At 37.8% G+C, this 24270-nt stretch overlaps 1 protein-coding gene and 1 long non-coding RNA gene across 7 annotated transcripts in view; one reads left to right on the forward strand and one right to left on the reverse strand.

Annotated features, from left to right (window-relative positions):
• The window catches only part of dpp6a (dipeptidyl-peptidase 6a), a 350399-nt gene that overhangs the window by 25399 nt on the left and 300730 nt on the right, over window positions 1-24270 (reverse strand). For all 6 annotated transcript variants that reach the window (XM_036124847.1, XM_036124849.1, XM_036124848.1 and 3 more), the window contains 3 exons: window positions 21749-21830; window positions 12290-12410; window positions 62-216 (listed from right to left, as the gene is read on the reverse strand). In XM_036124847.1, coding sequence (XP_035980740.1) covers window positions 62-216; window positions 12290-12410; window positions 21749-21830 — 358 coding nt within the window. The remainder of the gene's footprint in view (window positions 1-61; window positions 217-12289; window positions 12411-21748; window positions 21831-24270) is intronic.
• LOC110368967 lies at window positions 3688-6818 on the forward strand. Its single transcript, XR_004927317.1, has 3 exons — window positions 3688-3839; window positions 3915-3939; window positions 5940-6818. It is a non-coding gene; the product is annotated as an uncharacterized LOC110368967 (long non-coding RNA).

Here is a 24270-nt window from a genome sequence, read left to right on the forward strand (position 1 = left end):
GAAAGTTTGAAATGTGTAAACCAAGCTGCAGAAGGGTTGTAATAAGAGGAAGTATGGGTACCTTGGGGTATGGATACTCTTTGCCCATTGGGTAGGGCGATCCTGTGAACATAGGCAGCTCCATCTTGGGCACTTGAGTGTCATTGATGGTGGCGTAGGCTAATCTGGCTCCATCGGGAGACCACCAATGGGCGATATGCGAGTGGAAGATCTCCTCTGGAAGAATGAAAAAAAGAGGGTATCAGTCAAAATGACTTATTTTATACATTTCAATAGGGGTATAATTATTAGCAGGTACCTTTGAAGTGATCTCCATTTATCAGACTTCATGTGAAATTTAGAGATGTAAGCTCAATTCAATGCGTTTATATAGCGCCAATTCACAACGCATGCCATCTCAAATGAAGTAAGATAAGTAAGATACAAGTCTTTTTTTGAGTACAACCTAGGAACAGAAGGGCACATTGCTGAGAGAAAGTAATCTCTGACCCTGTGAGGTTTCGGCTTCACAGTAGAATATTAGGGGTCCGATCATATCTTGGTGTTGCTGCATGTAGGTTTGCATAAACTCAAGACGGGCTGAATTTCAATTTATTCAGGCCACTTTGGGTCTTGAATAGATTTTCTCAGGGTGAAAACTGGCTTTTTGAGTGTAGAACCACTTTGGGGAAACCCAGGTGGACATTATGCAGGTCATAGATTGGTCTTATATGGGTAATGAGTGGAACAGTTAAATATGGGTTAAACATCTAGGACCGCTTTACCACTGTGTCATTTGGCAATTTAGAAATACAAGCAAACAGAAAAATGCATTAGGCTCCTCAAGGCTCCGCTCTTGGGCCACTTTTATTTGATGTCTGCACTTTACCTTTTGATGGGAATATGAAATATTACAACATCTTTGCTGATGATGGACAACTTTATATCTCTTTGTCACCACATGGCCCCATTGTTTTAAGGTCACTGAGTGAGTTCACAATGTGAATAAGTCTTCAGGACTGACTTGACTCAACTCAAGCAGCAAAGTCTCTTTCTTGGATCTCTTGAGTTGTATGTAAAGAAAGTTTTGTTTCATTCATTTGGTTTAACTTTCCTGTTGATGCAAGACAACCTAAGAGGTCTCTGAGAGACTATGGTGAAGATATGAGAAAGATATTTAATTTTTGCTCGAGACCAATGAACTGGTTCCAGCAAGCTTTGTATATATGACATCCTGTTTTGTTGGTAAAGTGTTAATATCAATGGATTCACAGTTATTTTATTGACATTAAAGCCATAGTTGACAATGTCATCATTTTGGGGAGAATGAATGTGTTAGGTGAATGTTTAAAGAAGTAAAATTGTCATAATGGATAAAAAGACATGTGAACTGTCATATTAGAAACTGCACCGCAAAAATGGAACTAAAAGTAACATTTTCCTGAAATGTATGTATTTGTCCTTGATTTCAGCAGGCAAATTTAAATGATCTGCCAGTAGAATAAGATGTTTGCTCTTAAATTAGGAACAACTCATCTCCATCATCTTATTTCAAGTGCCATCTATCTAATTATCTTATTTTATGGGTCAAAATACTCATTCCATTGGCAGATAATCTTATTTACCTGCTCAAATCAAGGACAAATACACTCGTTTCAAGAAAATGCTACTTACTTTTAGTTCCCTTTTTAGCAGTGAGGCAGAACAATGCATGAAAAAAGGACAAAACTCCGTCTAAACTTGACAACAAATTGACAACAAATACAAAGCTATAATGCCAATTTTCTTTTACAGTACATTATCCTGACCGTTTAATCTTAGTGTGTCTCTCTAAAACCCACACGCTGCAGCACACACAGCACCAATTGCTGAGGTCATAAATCACAGCAGCTTTTAATCTCCACACACCCGCTTGACCGAAACACAACTCTGCTACGTTCCACGAAATGAACCAAAGAGTTATTTCTCTCCTGGCGCAACAACAGCACAGATAAGTTTTTGGCTTGTTACTAGCCGTGTAAAGAAGCACTCCAGTTAGTTGAACCGACCCGAAACAATGAGGATTACAGCAGAGTGAACGCCTCATCCGTGCTGCAAGCACGCACACACCCATTTGAACTAATAATGCAAATAAAACCTAGTTGAAGAAACTTTGACAACATAAAGCAAGGTCCTTACAACGCTAGGTCCTTAATTTTGTAGCAACAACACAGTGGTCTCTGAAGTTCTTCCACTCTTGGTTCTAGTTTGCCACTCCTTACATTTTATGAACATTTGCTTTTAAGGGAATCTTTAAATGCTTTACTACTTAGCATTTTGTCTGTTTGGAAGCAGAAAAAGACCGGTGCTCTTCTGCAGATCTGCAAAGTACCTTGCAAAATTCTTAAACCCCCCCCCCCCCCCCCCACACACACACACACACGGAACTTGTTTACATTTTTATTTTCCATGTTACAACCCCAAAGTGTAAATCAATGGGAGTTTGTGTCACAGGCAAAAACAAAGTGCCGCATAATTGAAAGTGGAAGTAAAGTTATGCATGCTTTACAGAAATGTTTAACAGAATGAACTTTATAGAACAATCATTCAGTGTTATTTCAGCTGCATGTGTTTCAGGGTATGTCTCTACCAGTTTTGCATATCTAGAGACGGGAATTTTTGCCCATTATTACTTACAAAACAGCTCAGGCTCAGTCAGGTTTAATGTGGACCATCGTTGAACAGTTTTGCGACAGACTCCCATTAAGATTTACTTTGACTGGGACATGTTAACGCATGAATATATTTGATCTAAGCCATTGTATTACAGCTCTGGTTGGATGTTTAGGATTACTGTCCTGCTGGAAGGTGAACCTCAAGGGCCCCACGTTTTAGCATCAACTCTTCTTTTTGTCACTCTGCCCAGATTTGTGGAGAACACGACAAGAAGCTGTTCAGTCAACTGATTCTTCTACCTTAAAATAACAATCCAATCTACGTGATGCCGGCTATGTTCTCTGACAAACAGCTGAGGCCTTCACAGCAGAGCAGGATTTATATGGAGATTAAATTATACAAAGATGGACAGAAAACTGGTTTACCTGGATATAATTAAGAGGTCAGAGAGTAAAAGGGGTGAATATAAATGCACATTTCAGATTTTCATTTTTGACAACCATCATTTTCTCTCTCCTTCAAATACAAAAAAAAATATTTTGACATGACAAATTGAGAAATAGTTCAAGGGGGTATAAACAAGTATGCAGGACACTGTGTGTGTGTGTATATATATATATATATATATATATATATATATATATATATATATATATATATATATATATATATATATACTACTATATAAACCTTCCCACTGGACCTTGTGAGGCTAATTAAAACACCAGCCATGCTTGTAGAGGTGTCATGTGAAGGAATACAGCTGATAGCTGAAAGGAGCCCCGTGAGTCCAAGTGCACCCTGGAGGCGGAGCTCAGCAGGATCTAATTGCATCTCACTTCCTGATAAACGACAGAGCAGCGAAGCACAACTCAAAGCAGAGCGATACCACAAATATATATATTATACCACAAATATTATATATATATATATATATATATATATATATATATATATATATATATATATATATATATATATATATATATATATATATATATATATATATATATATATATATATATATATTTATTTCCCCCTGTGGCGGCTTAAAAAAGCATTTCATGTGGAGTGGAAGCAGCGGGCTGACGAATTTACTCTGCTGGCAGGAGCCCAGTCACCTTGGCCAGTCAAGGAGAACACAGTTACCTTTCTCAAAGCATCCTGATTTGTGCGAGGAGACGAAAAGGGGAGAGAAGGCAGCGGTGAGAGAAACACTTTTAATGAGCTAACTCTCATTTTCCCTCTTAAGTAATGGGGCCGTCTCCTTTTTTTCACAGCCGCCTCATTGAGACGATCACCAAGGTGAGCTCATCTCCTCTTTCCTCGCTCTCTGCCTCGCCGCGCAGACTACATTATGCACTGAGTGGAGCGCATTATTAATGCATGAGATACAATGAGTTGAGTGGCCAGTGGGAAATAATGAGTGCAAGGTGACAGACTCGAGCAGAATGAGTTGATGAGATCAGGAAAATCAAAACGTTCCATCAACAACTAATGCTAAAGTTTGCCCTGAACATATTTAGTCACGTTATGAGAGGGAAAACTTGATATGTTGATCACTGTCACGAGCGTGGCCGACAGAGGGCAGCAGTGCTGCACAGAAATACTAATTCTACATATTTGTAAACCAACCAAAGCCTTCTTTTGTTCTAGAATTTTTTTACGTACTAGTGTCCAACAGCTGCATCTGTCCGGCTGCCAACATCTGGCAAATTCCGAACCATAACTTAACTGAGTTATAGGACAACAGAGAGGTAGCTTTAAAGTTGTATTAATGATGTGCAAAATAAATAGAGGGCAGGTTAGAGAAAGAGCACCATCACTGGATTCATCTCAGCCTCTAAACAGAACATGACAGTATAATTAAATTTTCTCCCAACATGTAAGGCAGCAACTAAAACCACTAAGTGTGCTGTCAAAAGCATTTACTGCCTCACAGATTTATTTTATTTTTGCTTTTTTTTTACAATTGAGATATTTCAGATCATTAAAAAGATTGACCCATTTTAAAATGAAGATTGAAAAGTCATATTTTATTCAAAATGTTCTGGTATTTCAAAAAGGTTCATGAGGCCAAGCAGCCTAGAAAGGAACAACTGGCGCACTGAGAAAGCAGCTTTATTGATAAAGTTGGTTTTCTCAAGATAGGTCACATATCCTCCACCACACAGCAGCTGTGAGGTGTTCTCTGCTGATACATCTGTTGTCTCAGGCCAAATTCACCTACGTTGTTTGTGATTTGCTCATCTGAGCAGAGCATATGGTTCCAGGTTAAAGTCTCAATTGAGTTGACTAAACTCTGCATGTTTACCTTTGCCATGGTAGGCAAGAAAATGCTTTATCTGGGAATGCTTTCTTCTCAAACAACCAGTTAGCATATATTTAGCTGTTATGGAGATGTTACTCCATAACTCTCAGCAGTTCTCCAACAGTAGGCTCTCCAGATTGTTTTTAACATTCCTTACCACCCTCCCCACTCTGCCTGCTGCAAATTTAAACTTAAACCAACTTTTTAATGACCGTTCTGCAGATGTGGGCAAGTTTAGAGACTTTGATGGAGCCTTTTTCTGCCTTATGAAGATCAATTCATAGCTTCATTACCTAAATGAAACATTTTCTAGTCTTTCCCATTTTGAACAGTGGCCAGGAGGTATAGGCCTGTGCGTGACGTCGTATTACATCACATCACATCTATATCCCAGGAAAACAGGAACTCGTGGTTTAAAGTACATCATTCCTTCAGTAATGCTTATTTTATTATTAAATGCATAACGTTTTGCAGAGAGTACCAAATATTGAGGATGGATAATTAGATAAATATAGATAGATAAATAAATACAAATCTGTATTTCTTACAAAAGTGTTTATTTCCGGTTAAAAAAAATACTTCTTGATTATTCAAAAATGTAGACGCTACTGCAAAAATAAACCCATTTGTTTTAAGGCTTGTTAGACTTCTTTACCAGTGGTGCTCCTAACTGTGCCTGACTCTGTATAGTGAATTGATGACAGCAAAAAACAGCCATACTACTAATATCTGTAGCATTCAGGCATCTATCAAGCTTAATATCCAAACATTTCCAAAGCAAAAGCTTTCATATTTTGCCCAGAACGAAAAAAATATCCACCTGATTTCCTTTGATAATTAAAAAAAAACAACAACAATCTGGCTCGTGTCCGCTGAGACGTCCCCCTAAAAGAGAGCAAAAAAAAACCTGAAATCCGTACTTCCACTCCCTTTTGTTAATCTTTCCCTCCTCGGTAAACAAGTGTTGATTATGCAGTTACTTTATGCCCTGCAGGCTCCGACACAAACAGAGCGATAAACAGAAACAGCCCAGAGAACGAGCCTCTCGACGCAAGCAGCCATCTAGCCAAACATCTATGAGGCTAGAACGAGCCGAATCAAAGCAACGGTGTGTTGTTTTTTTTTTTATCTCGCAACGACAGAGCCCAATAAACAGCTGTTTCCTGTGGCCGCGTCTCACTGCAGGATGTGTCAGGATGACTGCCGCCTCAGTAATCAGACAGCCGACAGATGACAGGACACCTGAGGTGTTTTGGACTGTAACGCGCAGCTGCTACCACTCCTGAATGTGTCCTCGCTCCTTTAATTTTGCTTTTAATTTTCCCTCCGTCTTCCCCTGCACACTTGGAACACGCGAGCACGCGTCCATGGATTACAACAGCACTGCGAGCCGAGAGGAAATCCAAGCCCAGGAGATTATTTGGCAGCCTTTCGCCCCCTCTGCACCCAATCTGCCACAGAGCGACAGGCAGAGCTTAAGGACCTCATCCCTCCACGGCGGCAGACCGAGCCTCAGCTTGACCTTGGCCAGAGGAGAGCCTGAGTCATTAGCATGGAAAATGTTGTGCCTCGCAGTCTCACTGGTCATTGTAAACATCACAGAGTCTGGCTCAGCTTATAAGCTTCCCCCTGCAGATGCTTGCATCACCGCTGGGCCAAAGCTAAATCTTTTTACAGGCTTACAGATACAGTTTTTCAAAAGGGATTTTTTTTTTCTCTTACAAGTATGAAAAAGGAGGCCTTCACATTATTTACAAAGCTAAAGAAATAAATCCGATCGTCAGCATCAGGCCCTGGCGAGGCATGTCTGGCTCTTTGGACACATGGAGTTACTTCCACAAAGTACTGGCCACAAAAACAGAATACTGTGAAAGAGGTGAATATTTTCTGCCACTTATGTCAGAAAGTGGGGCTCATAAATAATATAGATTAATTACACATAGATTGGAATTTCACAAACCTCCATTTTTTTTTGCCATTTTGATGATTATGGTTTACAAACAACAAAATCCCAGAATTTAGTGTCTTGGAAAATTAGAATATTGGGAAAAAATTATAGCATATTCATAAAAAGTTGAGTGGATGCAAAAAGTGTGGTAGGGGTTGCCCAGCGGCACCGAGAGGATTGTTAAGCAAAATTCATTCAGGATCTACGCTTCTCCAGGAGTGAATGCTGCTTGTCAAGACTTTGATGCAATCAACTGGGTTCCCTTATATAGGACATTTTTTGACCAATCTGTATAATATGATTGAATTTGACTTTGTAAAGTGCCTTGAGATGACATATTTCATGAATTGCCGCTATATAAATAAAATTGAATTGAATTGAATTGAATTTTAGGAAAGCTTCACGAGGAGTGGACTGAGGCTGGAGTCAGCGCATCAAGAGCCGCTACGCACAGACGATGCCTTCACATGGGTTACAAGTGAAACTGAACCGGACTGTTGCTCAGTGGTCCTTCTTTTCAGATGAAATTAAAGTTTGCATTTAATTTAGAAATTTAGAAAAATGGTCCCGGAGCTGAGAGGCTCAGAACCCATGTTGCTTGAGGTCCAGTGTAAAGCTTCCACGGTCGGTGATGGTTTGGGGTGCCATGTCATCTGCTGGTTCTGATCCACTAGGCCAGTCCACTGTCAACACACTGTCATCTACATGGAAACTTTAGATCACTTTATAGTTCCTTCTGCTTGCATTTTCCAGCACGACTTGGCACCTGCCCACACTGCCAAAGATACCAAACACTGGTTCAGTGACCATGGTGTTCCTGGGCTTGATTGGCCAGCAAACCGGTCCGATCTGAACCCCACAGACAACACGTGGAGCATTGTCAAGATGAACATGAGAGACAGCAGAGACAGCAGATCCAGCAACGCAGATGACCTGAAGGCAGCTATCAAAGCAATCTGGGCTTCCTGAACGCCTCAGCAGAACCACAGGCTGATCGGATCTACACCTTCATGCAGAAGGAGCCCCATGCAAGTATTAAGGGCAAAAGAAAAGAAGCCGGACATTTCAGTTTATAATATCCACTTTTATTGATCTATTGTGATATTCCAATTTTAGATTTTCATTATCTGTAAAGCAATAATCATCAAATTTACAATAAAGACATTTTTATGCTTAACATGTTTGATTCTGCGTGTAACACATCTATATAATATACGAGTTTGTCTGAAGTGAGTGACAAGAAATATTGAACTTTTTCAAAATATTCTAATTGTTTGAGTCGCTGTATCCCTTAATGATGGCAATAACCCAGGAGCTATCGCAGCCTAAATCCCACTGATTTATGGATTTACCACAACTTTTGGCATATAAGTGAAGTTTTAAACTAGGAATTAAATATAATTAAACTCAGCAGAGTGCTGAGTGATTATTTCTTACAGATAATTTCATCAATGTATATGTTATCACAGGCAAAGATGTGAGTCAAAACTGAGTTAAACTTAGTTTCCTGTCTACTTACTTTGCGTTAGGACCCCTGCTGTCATCCACTCAAACACACACAAGGTTTTGCTATCGTAAGTACTTTGCATTGACTTCCATTTATTATCCTTTGTTTTATATAGCCCAATCCTTACCCTACACCTAACCTAAATTCAATTCACACCTCAATTTAAACCTAACCCGAATGTTGTGAAAAGGTCCCTGCATTGTAACAAAATGTCAGACCACACACACAAATTACAAACACAGATATTAATTAGTGAGATTAAGCCTCCAATCCTTAGAGCAAGCTCTTATCTAATAGGTAAAGAGTCTCACTTTGGTTATGTTTAAATTCAGACTAATTATTAAGCAATAATAATTAGTCTGAATTTAAACATAACCAAACACTTTCACAACATTGGAGATCACAAGTAGATCATAAATCTGAGCTTAAAGTACCGTCCAATTTAAAGGTAAATTTTATCAAAGTTCAAAATCAGATATGTGTTTCATCTATGCCTACAAAATTACTTATTTAATATTTTATTCATTTTGCGCTATATATTTATTTCACGGTCCATTCTAGGACCATTTACATTTACCTGGCTGCATTAAAGTGGAAGACGTGTTTCATCTGAGAGTCAAGGATTCGTCCATCAATAAATGATGACTGTAAATTACTGAGCTTTTAGCGGTCCATAAATAGGAGTCACAAGGTCAGAAGTTGCAGTAACACTCCGATTAATGTTTAAATGTCAGGAAAGGAGGGGAAAAAAAAACCTCAAGGATGAATCTGAATTCCAATACTGATTAATGCTGCAGGTGGACAGCATTATATATAAATAAATAAATAAATAACAGGCCTTGTCCAGATGCTCAGGTGGGATTTGATGTGTTCTGAGTCATCTGAATCCTCCGAGGTCGCCCTGAGGTTGCCTTCATTTACATCAGCAAGCAGCAGATATGTGAATTAGTCACTGCTGCTGCAGCATAGAGAACTTGGCTTACTGTAGCATCTCACATTTCTATCACAACATCTATCACCCTGCTGATCCCCGTTTCCCCTGCTCTGTCGCTGCCGCGCAGTGTGCCGCGAGCGTGGCAGAGAGAAATTCATTAGCTGAATGCTAACACAATCCCCGGTTCCACTTTATGCGTTGAAGCAAGGTGGTGAGCTTTGATCGGTGGTGGTGGTGCTTAAGGAGCACTGTGACATCTGTACTACAGTGATCAACTCACACACACACACACATCTGCTACATCAATGCAAACAGACGATGTACAACATTCACTTACTTTCTAGGTTATGTAAAGCAGAAAATTAATGGAATTTTTAATTTTAATTTGCCTGCAGGAAATTAAGAGCTCCATGTCAGAAATGTTAGTGTGGCTACAGACACTTTATAGTGATTTTGTTGCTTATCGCTAATAAAACATTTCAGGGCATAAGGAGAAAAGAGTATAAACAGCCCTTTAGTGAAATTGTTAAATGCATTTTTAAAGAAGATAAATTCTGTCCTTTAATAAGCAGTAGATGCAAATGTCAGTTTTTAATAAAACAGAGTTAACCCCTTATGGTCTTTATATAAATCATACATTTCTCCTGAATCAAGGGCAAAAGGCCCTTTATTGTAACCTGACTCTCGCCAGATGGATGTCGTTCCGCCGAGCTCCACACGGTTCAACACATCCACCTGGACTCGCTGCCATTGGGAGGGATTTCAGTATCACATGAAATGGACGAGCCAATCAGGATCACTGGACGAGATTTTTGTAGATTTGACAAATCAGTGAAGCAGCTGTTTTGATTCAGACAACAATGGTGGCTCTCAATGAGGAAGAAAGCAGTAACATTGATGCTGCTATTTCATCGGTGTTGTCCAATCTACCGAACAAGTGGTGGACAAGTGATTTATCCAATCATGTGCAAGGATTTTTGATAAGGCCCCTCCTTCTCAAATACATCTGCAATGGAGCAACCATAGATGGATGTGTGGAGCTCTGCAGAACGAAATCTATCTGACGAGTGTCAGGTTAACTTTATTGTTGATGTTTTACATATTTTTACATGTTTCAGTTTTCTAGGGGTTGATTGAAAATCTCAGTCTCTACAGTAGACATCAATCAATGGCTAATTTGGATAACTCAGTATAAAAGGTTACTTTCATCTCTGCATTTTGTTTACAGCGATTTTTCTAGTGGAAGATACAAACATTCAGCTGCTGCAGTGGCTTTAAGCCCATGGCTAAAGGTGGTTAGTTTAGCTTGGCATGGCATATTAAGTTATCCCCATATGACTATTTTCATCTCCAAATTGCAGTATTCAAGACAGAAGGAAAGAGGGCAGAAAGCACTTTACGCTTCTTGTCATTTTTACACAGATATATATTACTTCTGTTTTAGATAGTAGTTGATGACAAAAGTCAAAGAAGGTCACGGCTAGCATTGCTAGCTTAGCTTAGTATAAAACAAAGAGAACCTCCTTGGGCTACTTTAACCTCTAAATGTTCTCAAGATATGAGAAATGAGGACAACAATTTCTTCAATCTACATATATTTGGTATCTATTTACATGGAAATATACACCCTTTTTTCAAAGCGTAGATAAAAACTATCAAGTCTTGCTTCTGTGAGTCTGCCCCAAGGCAGCTGTGGCTACTATGCAGCTTACCGCCAGTGTTGCCAGATCTGGTAAGAGGGAAAAGTGACCAGCTCTATGAAAACAAGCCCAACAAGTGACCCACCACACTGTAAGACAGAGGCCGCTTCTAATCAGCGTAAATGTGTGTACTTAGTATTGAATTTATATACGCCGGGATGGTGGTGGGGTATATTTTACACTGCTCACTCTGTCTGTAACGCTGCAGCAGCATGAGCAGGTCACTTAACAGCTCTATTTGAGCGCCGTGATAACCAGAAAAAGAGTTTCAGTTGGAAAAAAGGGATTTCATGTTCAAAATCAAGCCCAAAAAAACACAACCCATGAGTCAAGTAATTTGCAAATAACTTAAGTCACTTATAATAAGCGAACTGGGCAACATTGCTTACCATTGCATGTGAATGACTGAATGTAATGTAAGGCGCTAAAGTCAGACTTGATAATTTCTATACAAGTACAAACCATTTACAGAAGACATACAAGCCCTGGCTAACGGTGGTTAGCTTAGCTTGACATAAAACATAAAATTAACCCAATATGAGTATATTCATCTCTAAATATACAACTACTCCGCATCTGGGCGCCATAGGTGTGTGTTGGCTTGGTCATTTTTGATAAGTAGATGAATAAAATCAATCACTACAATAGATACAAATCCCCTGCTAATATATTTCATTCATTGTTGTTTACTGGCATGGGGACACGTGTTAAGTATAAAAAAAATAGTCAACACTATAACATTTGTTATATATAGCTTTCACTAATTTGCAATGCATGCCTACTGATGGGTCTTTAACAATTAGAAAAGTCAAACAGCATAGCAAGATAACGTATACATAACATAAGTCTTAAAATCACCTTAAAACAGACAATGAAATGAAACGACCTTCGTGGAACCATCTGGGACTCAATCAATAAAGATTAACCTCCGATGGGTTATTTCAAACCTAAATATCACTCTTTGTTTTGTTTTTCAAAAATATAAGACTGATATGAAACAGTCTATAAAGATTTATATAATAGTTAACAGACCTGATCCAGTTAAGTAATTACCTTAATTTATATTTTGGACTTTTTATTCTCACTATAAAGAGAAAGAAGTCTAAGAAAATAAGAAATTTTTTGTACAAACAAAATAAGGTGATAGTTTCTTTCATCTTCCAAGCTTACACAATGCACCCAAAGAAAGAAAGTATATACATCTTTCACAAAACTTTGCCATTAATGTCACAATTTTTCACAGCATTCCCATTACCTTCATAGAGCCAGTCACTGAGTCCATTGAAGATAGCGCCTTCCTTGCCCGTAGACACAAGACGGATTGAACGGCTCTCCACCTTAGACCGATAGTAGATGTTGTTTTCAAAAATAAATATCTGGATGGGATAAAAGGAGACAAGATATGATCAAATTGATGTCAACCACATAGCAAAAGGCCCCCATCTTGAAGTGGCAATGTAGGATTTGAACATTTTACTACCACTAACATTAGGTTTTTGTAAAACTCAATGTTATATTGAAGTGTTATTACACTCTTGACAAAGAAAGTTAGCCACATTTTTTGTCCAATATTGACATTGCAGACGATATATGTACAAGACTAACATTGGGGCACAACATTAAATATACATAGAAGAAGGAATTTTGATAGGAAAAACTGAAAAAAATGAAAGTCTTCTAAACATCTGATGAAACCACAAACCCTAGAGAATAAGATTTCGACTTTGACTCCACCTCCCCACAATCCTGCAGGGCTTTCAAGATAACTGAAGGTCAATCCAGTCATTAAGGAGAATAATGGACCATCAGCACCTTACAGTAAACGAGGTAAGGTAAAGCCGCTCCCCGGGCAAGAATTTTAAGATGCTACTGCTTTAACGTGGCACATGAAAATCAATGCTGGGTTGTTAGAAACGTTGGTATATAAGGGATAGTTTGGCCTTGAGGAAGTTTGTTGGTATCGGTTTGAGAGAGACTCTCAAACAACTATTCACTCTTTGCAGTCTGAATGATGAGGCTTTACACAGCAGGAAGTCCACTTCAGCATCCGTCCTCTGTTGTCTCTTCCGATATTTCCCCCTTTTTCCAAGGAAAAGATTTAAGCAATTTATCCTTTCGCTACGCTTTGTCGTAGCAGTTTGACATTTAGTACGCCTGGTGAAAAATTAGCCACTTAGGTTTCTTCAGCAAATGCTGCATCTTTATAAGAAAAAAAAAATAGCAGAATCTGTCACAATTAGTTTCTCTTGAGGAGGCGCAAGCTGTGGGCCTCGTGTGCTTTGGTGACACTCCAGTGCACGCCGAGTCCCGGTATAGAAGGCAATCTAGGGCACAACAAAGAGAGAAGGCCTGACCCCGTTCTCTTAGGGAAGGTGGAAATCTGCTCTGAGGATATCTGGAGCACACAACATTTTGAAGAAAGAGGAAGTTTTGGTTGTGTGTTGGAAAATGCCCCCTCTGCAACTGAAAGTAAAACAGCTGTAGCAGCATTGCTCTGCCATATTCGATCACTTTGGGCTTCATAGGTGCAACCCTACTGCGTGCCTGGACATTTTTTGTTTTGCTAGCTATTTTGGAGTCAAATTTGACATTTATTTTTATTGAAGTGTTTCTTGTGCTTTTTGCCCATATTTTAACAAGGTACTGTAGCATGGTGATTGGTTAGGGTTTAGCAACATGCATGTAAGCCAAATACTTCAATGTTAGTTTCTCGTTTGCCGTTTCCTCAAGATAGCTAACAGCAGACTGCAAAGGAGTATTGTTTTGCCGTTATTAAAAAAAATAAATAAATCAACAATCTTTCTACTCATCCACGACAAGATTTGTGGATTACACAACTAATACTTGTCCTGTCAGCCTGAACCGTGGATCTCTGCAGCTCCCTCAGACCTACCACAGGCCTCTCGGCCACTTCTCTGATTATTGCTCTTTCTCTTGCGTGACTTGTCAGTTTAGGGTGAAGACCACGACTTGGTAGGACTTGCAGTTGTACCACAGTCATTGTGGGTATAACAGTGCTCTGTGCGACGTTACAGTTTCCAATATGGTTTTATAACCTCACTCCGCTTTAAACTTCCACAACCTTGTCCCTGAAAAAATAATTATACAGTGGTGGTCTGTACTTATCAGATATGTCATTTTTTAAGCAAATTGGATGATTGTATCATATTTAGGTGTGTTCTAGTAAATGGGCCGAATAGATAATTATAACAGTTGATTTTCTTTATTAATAAACCATGTCCTCTTTTCTTGTCAAGTTCACAATTATGTACTACTTTATCTTGGTCTATCACAAACAAATACTCCAAGGCAAATGCCTTCAAGCTTGTGGTTGTAATGTGAGAAAATTTAAAATGGCTCAAATAATATTAATACATTTGGAAAGCACCGTAATCCGGTAGCAACTGACAAGGCGATTTTGTTTTCTTTAAAAAATGGATTTCTTTAAATAAACTACTTAAATTAACTCCTGTTCATAAAGTATTTTCACCATTAAACATGTTTTAGTAAACAATGTTTGAATCTTTTGTTGTTTGATTAAATAATACTTTAATTTCAGTGAATAATATAACCTAAAAACTCTACTTTTTGCTAAATTAAATGTTACCAAAGACTATAACATTTGCATCACTAGCAGAACAGGTCCTACAGACTTGTGACTAATGACGGCATCTTCCATTTAGCAGAGCTGGCAACCTAAACCAACAACAGCATAAAAAATGCTTTGTTTCTTTTGTTTTTTGTTTTGTTTTTTTGCATTTACTCGAAGCTGATTTACAGATAGATGATGCTCTGTGGAAAGAAATTACATCTAAACAGACTTGAGTAGCATGTAAAAAGCCATCTGGAGTGTATCTTCTATGTTTTCTGACTCACAGCTAGCCTTATTCAACTTATATTTAGAAAGTGTGATTCTAATCCGATTTGACAATGTAAATCACACATTTATCCTAGTGTAATTAACAGAAACTGTGTGCAGAAAGTAATTTGGAAAAAAATGCTTGTGTTGCAGTGCTTTGCCCTCTTGTTCATCTCTGAAATGGAATACAAGTATCAGGCCTCCTGGGGCCTCTGTAAGTATCCGTACTTCTGGGAAAGAGAATCAGCTCCATGTGGAAGATTAGCCGCCCACAGAGAACCAAAACAAAATTAAAAAAGGGGGGATTTACTTTTCATGATAAAAGAACCTTAAAAAACATCTTTGTGCTGTGAATCTTTCAGATTACAGGATTTTTTTCCAGCCCAACAAATAACCTGATGCGAGTGTCTACAGCTGTGTCTGTATGAAACAGCCCTGTGAATGACAACATTTAGGCAGGTTTAATTAAGCACGCCTGATTTGGGAACACAACAGCAGGCGGGCTGATTTACAATGATTAGAGTCAACATTTGACAGCGACTTGTTTTTGGCCCCGTGCTTGTGTGGCGTTGTTTCAGCTAAAGAGCGCCTCTCCCTGTAACCCCGGCTCCTCCGCGGAGGACACGGGAACCTTCAGAGACTCCGGCCGCCCCGTTTCCTGCTAACAACAAGTCTGCTGCTGGAAGTGAGACCGCAGCGTGAACGATGAAATAAAACTTGAGGCTGCATCAATCTAGCCGCCGAGCTAATTAATCCTCCAATCAGATAACGGGTAATTAATAGCATTTTATCTTCAGGACGTAATCACTTACATTCTGACCGCCCTGTAAACCACCACGCTGAAGCTCATTAGGACTCCGGCTGATCTGATGATGTGATGAGGGACAAGACGGACGACAACCCATCCTGGCAAACCAGGAACAGGCTGCGGTTTCTTGTGTTACGTTTTGAATCGGTTTAACTTAATTTGCTTCCATATTCCTGAACAGTAAGTACTCGACTGTGGAAGTATGTGGGCGTAATGTCACCAGAAGGTTAGCAATGTGGTCACCGGTCAATGATAAATCCATCACATGAACTGGAGCAATGAAAACCACCTGAGGACATAAATTATTTAAGACAAGGATAAAACCTTGGTGTTTGTCCTTGAAAGCCAGTTGGAAGGCCTCGTGTACATCATATAACTGGAGAAGAACTTCAGGATGGCAGTCGAACTTTTTACACTGAAAGATTTCAAAACATAACCAGCAAAGAGTAAAGGCACTTTGCTTCCAAAGGCTAAAACTCTCTCGGAATAAATTTTTTAAATAAATAAATAAATGGGAAAAATCAGGAAAGTCTGAAGAAAGTTGTTCAAAAAGCCTGAAGAACAGTTGATCATGAAAACCTTAAAAGATTTTGATAAAGAATGGCTTCTTGGAGAAAATAAATGGGAGATTAATTAATAGTCCCACATGCAGAGGTGGGAAGAGTAGCCAATAACTGAGTAACATGAGCACTACATCAATATTCTTTTACCCAAGCACAAGTTAATAGTAGTCATCCAAAAAAAAAAAAAAAAAAAATCAAGTAAAATAACAAAAATATTTGCTGAAAGTCTACTTTAAATACAGAATGCTTGTGAAGTACTCTTCTTTTTTTTTAATCTGTTAGAATTTGCGAAAATTATGCAATATGCAATCATACAGACAAAATACATATAATATGATGTGCATCTTCTGGTACTTAGAATAATCAAATAAAAAGTAGGGGAAAAATAGCCATGCAGACAAACGAAAAACGCCTTTCCAAATCACAATTTTCCACAAAATAAGAGTTTTGAAACCAATACTTACATTAGACAACGAATACTTGTCATAAGAGTGCAAGCACTGTTTACTTGACCTTCAAATTAATCAACAGGCTGAGCAGATAAAAAATAACATTAAGATAATAAAGCTATAAACAAGAAGTCTCACTTTAACACAAACTGTAAATGTGTATCTGAGGTCTGGTGCATTTTAGCTTTAAACATGTTTGTTCATAACTCACTGAAGTAACTCATGGAGGTTAGAGTAACCTTACTTAAAAACAGTAGTACTCAAGTTATAGTGCAATAAAACTACTTGACGTCCTTTTTTGTCAAAAATGTACTCGTGTACATTGTGTAAATGTAACTGAGAAAATATAACTAGTGACAACTCACCTCTGTTCACATGTAATTGAATTAGATATTTAACATGAAAGCAACAAAATCAAAGTTGTAATTTTTGCCTCAAATGTTTGATAGATTTAAATTAAATGTTTTTCATAGAAATTATTTTAGTATACTACATGGTGACAAAGAAAACACTTTTTTTTTGCCATATAATAAAGGTTTTCAACCTTGTTTTTAAACTCTTTTTAAAGCTGCTAAACTTTTGGCTTACTAATGAATCACTCATAACTTTTTATTGCACAGAGGTGCAAAAAAAAAAAAGAAAAGAAAAAGAAAGCTAAACTCAACTAATGCATTTCTTTAAATTCCAAACTCTCCATAACATGGATTTTTGGATATTTAAATATGTCAACAACTTTTACAGCCACTACATATTTGGCACAGCATCAGTTTTATGTTCGAGATGCATAAAGTCTTAATGTCACCCTGACCTTAAAAACAACATTCTGTTTTAATTTCATATTATTTTCCAACAAGGATCACCTCAATGCACCATCTAGTTTGTTTTCCTTAAGTCTCTGACTGTGTCCTTAAGGGATGAGGAGCAGATGGCTCTCAGCTCTTTATAACAAACAGCTTTTATGAGTTTCAGCCTTTAAAGCCTGAAGACATCTGTACATTTTTGAATTAGTTTCAAGTCCTGGTGTTCAGAATTAGGCAGAATTGCAGCATCTAAATAGCTGTTACCTCACTGTCCTTGGTCTACATTTTAAGGAGCTTTTAAAGTAGAGTTCAGAAACGTAAAGGGTATTTGTTAATGTTTCCACTGTGGGCAACATTAAAGCCCAAACTATTTAATAGTAAAACTTATTCCCACAGGACAGAAATGTATTATATTCCTGATTTTAATGTGATGAAAATAAACCATGTTTATTATTCTGCAGAGCTTTTCAACAGTCCTCTTAAATCTTAGAAGTTAGCATCTATTAACTGTCTAATAGACCAATCAATCAACCCTAACAACTATACCATACATATTTTTGACACCTCGGGGTGTTTTCATATAGATATTTTCTTCTAATCTTTCAACCATGTTTTAATGCTGTTGAGGCAAAAGCATAATCATCTTTTCTATGTATTTTTTTTTTTTTTTTGCAAGAAGGGAGCTGAAAAGCTACAACCTAAGTTTGTGGCCCAAAAACATTGGACTACTAGACCGTAATTTTAAACTAAGTTTCAGTGTGCAGATTTCATTTCACAATATATCACTGAACTGGCAACTTTAAAGGCTCTAGCAGAAATAATGGTGCCTCCGCTTTGTTTCTGCTGAGTAGCATTTCTCCTTCTAGTTTTAAATCAAATAGCCAAGTCCCTGCTGGTGTGTTTCTACACAGCTTTTTGGTGCTAACTACATCTACAAAGAAGGGAAATCCTATTCCTGTTTAGACAGGTAGTTAGATTATGTAAAGAAATCACAGCGTTTAAAATATGATCCTTGCCAAATAAGAAGCAACACTCCCAAAAAAAAATGGTAAAACCTTTTAATTGAATACACAACTTGCCAGAAAACCCTCTCTAACAAAAGCTATATAGAAAGATGACTATGCCTGTTGTCTAAAGAATTTTAATATGGTTTGAAAAATAAATAGTGAAAAGTTGTCCAAATTGACACCTGTAGAAATATCTAAACGTGACTGAAAAGTTTTTAGGGTTGATCAAATGGGCTACTTAACCCATCCATCACCTTTTTTTTTAGTATACAAGAACTTTCAGCTGTGACAAAGTTGAAAGGTTAAAACAAATTTTTTTTGAGAAAAAAAAGTTCTTATTATGCAGAATCTTCAAACACATCCTCTTGATATATTAGAAGTTAGCATATCTTATCCAGTTATAAGATATAGCTAAAAAGCTAAAAAAAATTAAAACCAACCAAGCCAGAGATGTTCACAACTCACTTTTTAAAAGTCCTTCACATCTCATCTCTTTACGTCTGAAATAAAAGCTTTCCCATCAAATTAGGGCTGTGCATAAAAATCGATATAAAGATTAATATCGATATTTTTAAAAACGATTTAATATCGATATTCTGGCTTTCAATATCGATATACCTCCCAACCTCTAGGGGGCGTTATTACAGCGCAACCATTACAGTTCACAGTGAAGGAGAGCAAGTGAGACGAATTTGTGGAACGGCCGACAGGATTTTAGAAGCTCCTTTGTCCCTAAAATCAGATGTTTGGGCACATTTTTGGTTTCTGTGACACGTTAAATGCATTGAAGCAAATGCACTTTATTTTCCTGTTAATATGTCTGTGATCAATAAATAGAACATAAACATAATATTTGGCTGATTTTGGTGATTGAATCACTGAGCATTAATTCAAAGTAATAAATATCGATATTGGAATCAAAGCAAGCTGAGCTATGTATCGAGAATCGTATCGTATCGTGAGCTGTGTATCGAGAATCGTATCAAATCGGCTCATCCTAGATGATACCCAGCCCTACATCAAATCCATGGAATCTAGAGCAGCTCGAATCCTGCATTGCTGTGGCTTTGGAGTTAAAACCTGTAGCGTTTGTCATTAGGCCCAAATTAACACATGATCATTTAATAGCCATCTTTAATCGTATAATATCTATTGATAGTTGTTTTCTTTTGAACATTTAATTCACCACCCAGAAACCTGCCAATGGCTGCTTTATTTGACAAAATGTAAAATTTACAATTAATGTTGATTTTATGAAATATTCAAACGACATACTTATTTGGCCTTGTAAGGGGCTTTGTAGGATTTTCCTCTCCTTACTTTGAGTTAAAAAAAAAATCTTTCCGCATTTAAATGCTTTTGTTTTAACTTCTAAATGGTAAAGATGGTTAAAAAAGGTATAAATTACAACAAAATGAATTAGAAAGGAATGAACAGAACATGAAGTGTTTTTATTTTGATATTTTCAGTTCGAAGTGCCCTTGGGATTTTGCTGCTAGCAAAGCTGTGAGAGGATGTTGGATGTAATTTACAGATCATGAACTCAGTTCATGAGTCCAAGTCAATTCTCAAGTCTTTAGGGCTTAAGTGTTGAGTCTGAAGTCTTAATTTTGCTATTTAAATGTTGAGTGAGTAGCCATTTCTGGTTTTTAGACTATAATCTTAATCTAGATTACTTTATGTTGAAATTTAATATAGTGTGGAGACTTAATTTCAATTAATTCTACTTCAACTAGAAACATCAAAGACATTAGCAGATATAACGGGGTCTTTTTTCCCTTTCTTTACAGACTTGCATTGCTCCTTTTGCTTTTAAATCAAAGGCCACTGTTTTTACGTAGCTTTCGAACACAAACTAGGTTTAAAAAGCCAACAAATCTTATTTATGTGAAAGTTGGACAACTAAATGAAGAAAAACCTAAGTTTTATACAAATTTAGACATAATAAGAGGCAAACACAAATGAAATGTAAAAAATATAACTTCCTATAAAGATTGTAAGAACACATTACCAGGGACATTTCACTGAAAAGCAATGGAACAGTCTTTACTTTCATGAGTCTAAAATAGTAAAAATAAGACATTTTTATACATTTTCTTTCTCCCAGGGTTTCCCCCACTGTATTAAAAGCCTGGCGGGCTGCCATGCTCTAGGCCCTATGCGCCCTAAAGATGTTGTAGAGTAGGGTTGCCAAAATAATGGAGGTCAATACAATACAATCAATACAAAAAATGATTTATTTAAAGAATTGAATAACCTATTTAAACTGACCCATTCACATCAGTCCAAACTGTTTTTCCTTATTTAAGAAAAGCTTCTCTTTGCTTGGAAACTATTATTATGCTGTTATTACACTGTCCAGGAGGCACCACAAGAAGTGATTTGATCAAATTAATTTGGAAGATAGGAAGATAGATTTAATAATCTAAAAACACTATTACAAAAAAAAAATATTCCGTAGCTCTAATGATCTTTATTAATGGAAGTTAAACAAGAAACTAGCAGGGAGAAGGGGGGAAGATGAGCAGCAAAGGTCTTAAGGTTGAGAATCAACACCAGACACCTGCATTGAGGACTTAAAACATCCGTACATGGGGCGCACATTATGGCATGACAGAGCCAGACTTTAAATGGGTTTATTATGAACACCTTTGATTAAGACATATGAGCTGAAACATAATCATATTCTCATAAAAAATGTATGTGCTTATTAGAAGAAAAAAAAAAACATGGCTGACCCAAAACAGCTAACAAAACTTGGCTTTGGACGCATCTCATGTGTTAGATGCAATATATCTTGTTGTACGCAGTCGAGAAAAAGATTTTCCAGAAAAGTGAATTGGTTTAAAGGAATTTAAACTTCACAAACAAACATGATGAATGTAACAAACAGACAGCAGGAAGACACTCACAATGTGAAGCCTCCATCAAGAATAATACCAGTTTCAGTTTCAGGAAAAAAAAAAAAAGCATTTCAGCTGCAACTTCAGTAGGCGTCTGTTTTTTAATTAATAAACTCTAACTCATTTGATTGAACAGCCACTATTAAGTCCCAGAGGACAGAACCCTGGCTTCAAATGTAATTAGTTTTTATCATCAATTAAAACTGTAAACAGTTAGTGAAGGGCATCACTTTTCTCTGGGTGCACTGGAAAAGTTTCATCCTCACTTTTAACTCTTGCTTTAGACAATGGTTGGTCAGAATAGAAAAGTATTTTAATATTTTACCAGTTGTTGATCCTGGGGTCCCCAGCCTGCGAACTGCAGCTGAGCATTCCGAACCTCTGGAGGGTTCAGGTTCCAAGTCTCCCTGGAGAGCAGAGACAGAGGGGAAAAAAGGGTGGTAAAGACACCTGAACACAAACACAATGACTGTCTGCTCCCACCACTGCAGCAGCATCAGCAGAGCAAGCGTGGAACATCTCTGAACAAAGGTTTACGTCTCTCCACAGATACCCACGCTGTGTAAAGGTGTCACATCTCCTCTTTGGGACCAGCACTGCCCTGGCTGCTGAATTACAGGGCGCTGCTGAAAGTTTCGTCTTTGTCTGGAGCTGACAATAAACGAAGTCAATCACAGAGATGTGTATGTGGTTTTGCAGAGGACAGTACCACTGGGTGGCAGGATATTTTATTATAGACACAGATTTGAACAGAAACAGTGCTGCGATTCTGTGACCTGCCGGTCATACAAATCACCGAAGGACCAAAACAACTTTGGGATATAGATTCTGACATCTGGGGATAGGCTTCAAAAAGCAATGATCTCACTGGATCATTGTGGAGGAGAAAAATAAAAAACAAGTGAAGATCCCATCAGTGAGATCTGAAAGTGTTTCATCTGGTTGCAAGCTTTGATGCGGAACATCTGGGGTGTTAAAAAGTACTCCAGGAAAGCTTTAGCATACGGATCTTTTAATTTTCTGTTGTTGTGCCGACATGAATGACAAATATAAAACAAAAAAAAATTGTAAAATTATTTTTAAAATGGTTAATCGTTATCTTTATAAAGACGGTAACTTTTTTTTACTCCTTACAGGAATGTTAATATCTGGAATTTAGCGCCATACGTTTTGTTTATCAAGGATAAGAGTCATATTGAATAGGACTGTAAATAGCTACACTTTTATTAAGATTTAATGTAAATAAATTACAGCTGCAGGAAGTGCAAACTTGCAATACTTCACTAATTTGTGTTTCTCCCTTCAGGCATTTAAATGCTCGACATTTAGAATAAATAAACTTTTCTTGCTGAGTTTGTTAAGTGCAGTTCCCTAAGGCCCAGTTTACAACCAATTAAGATGGTGGGGTCCCTTTGTGGGGCCCACATGCAGAAGGGTGAGGCTGCAACTTAATTGTAGCCACACTGAGCTGGCAGCACTCCAACTAGGATACTTAGAGGCTCTGGTGGAGCACGGCTGTTTGAGCCGTAAAAATTGACAATTGATACTCCATGCCACACAGGCACATTTTTTGCACAAAGGAGTCACTTTGCACTGGGTGCTGGAGTAGGGCCTCCTATTAGAGAGAGGTACGCACACCCCCAAATTGCGCCAAAATTCAACAGGGCTGTTTGCAATGAAACAACAAAAACTGTCTTTTAGGCATCTATTTGAATGCTGTGTATAACTGACTGTAGAAGAAAAAGAGTTTTTTATGCTCATTGCAAAAAAATAAAGGAAGAAAACTTTAAGCTTGAGATCCTCATTTTGGTTAGCTCGCAGGACCCAGAGAAAAGCACGCAGATTTTGTGTGCATGATTCCTTCTGGTATCCTCACAGATTGGTATGCAAGGATTACATTTATTGCAAAAGAGAGCATGTAAGGTGGTATGCTGGGCAAATAATACCCCTTTATCTGCATTCTCTCCTGCTGCCAAAATATAAATTTAATTCAATTCAGTTAAATAAATACTTTTTTAATCCCAAAGAGAAATTAAATGCTGGTATAACTCATAGGGGTTTCTTCAACAACTGGCTGTAGATGGTGATGACTGCAGGCAGGAAGGAAGGATTTCCTGTAGCGGTCTGTTTTACAGCGGATCTGGAGAAGCCTCTGATTGAAGACACTTTGTTGTCGCACAACAGTCTGATGAATAGGATGCTTAGTGTTGTCAAAAATGTTCATCATTTTATTAATCTTTGCAAATTCATCTCTTGATAACTTTGCAAAGAAGGTTCCAATAGGTCTACTGTTGGTGTTTCTTTCTTCATAGCTTGGCTAAAACTGATGGTGGAGCTTTCAAAATCACCTGTACGTATATCAAAACTCTGCAGGTTGAGAGGAAACAAAGTAAGGATGCAAAACGCGAGGTGGTGGTACTGTAAGATGCAATCGTTAACGTCCCAAATCAATCAGAGTGAGTTCTGCCAGGCTAGGGCCAAGATGACCAGACTAAACTGAACCATAGCAGGAAACCCTAACCTGAAATATACAAACCCTTTAAGGGGGCAAAAAAAAAACATTTTAACAATGCATAATAAGCAGGGCAAAACCTGTTTGGTGAATAATAAGCATAGTACAATCTTGTTGCCTTTGCACCATGGGAGTTTTTTGACTTTACCACAATCCTGCCACATTTAAATAGATTATGGAAGCTCCGGAAACCATAATGCAGCCTTTATCCGGAGTGAAAGTGGCCAAAATCAACAAAAGGTAAGTTTGAAGGACAAAAAGGTTACATCGCGAAGAGAAAAACCCTGTCACAAATCTGGATTAAAAATATGCAATTAAACTCTAGAAACAGGTAC

Source organism: Fundulus heteroclitus, chromosome 21, assembly GCF_011125445.2.
Source record: "Fundulus heteroclitus isolate FHET01 chromosome 21, MU-UCD_Fhet_4.1, whole genome shotgun sequence".
Taxonomy (NCBI): domain Eukaryota; kingdom Metazoa; phylum Chordata; class Actinopteri; order Cyprinodontiformes; family Fundulidae; genus Fundulus; species Fundulus heteroclitus.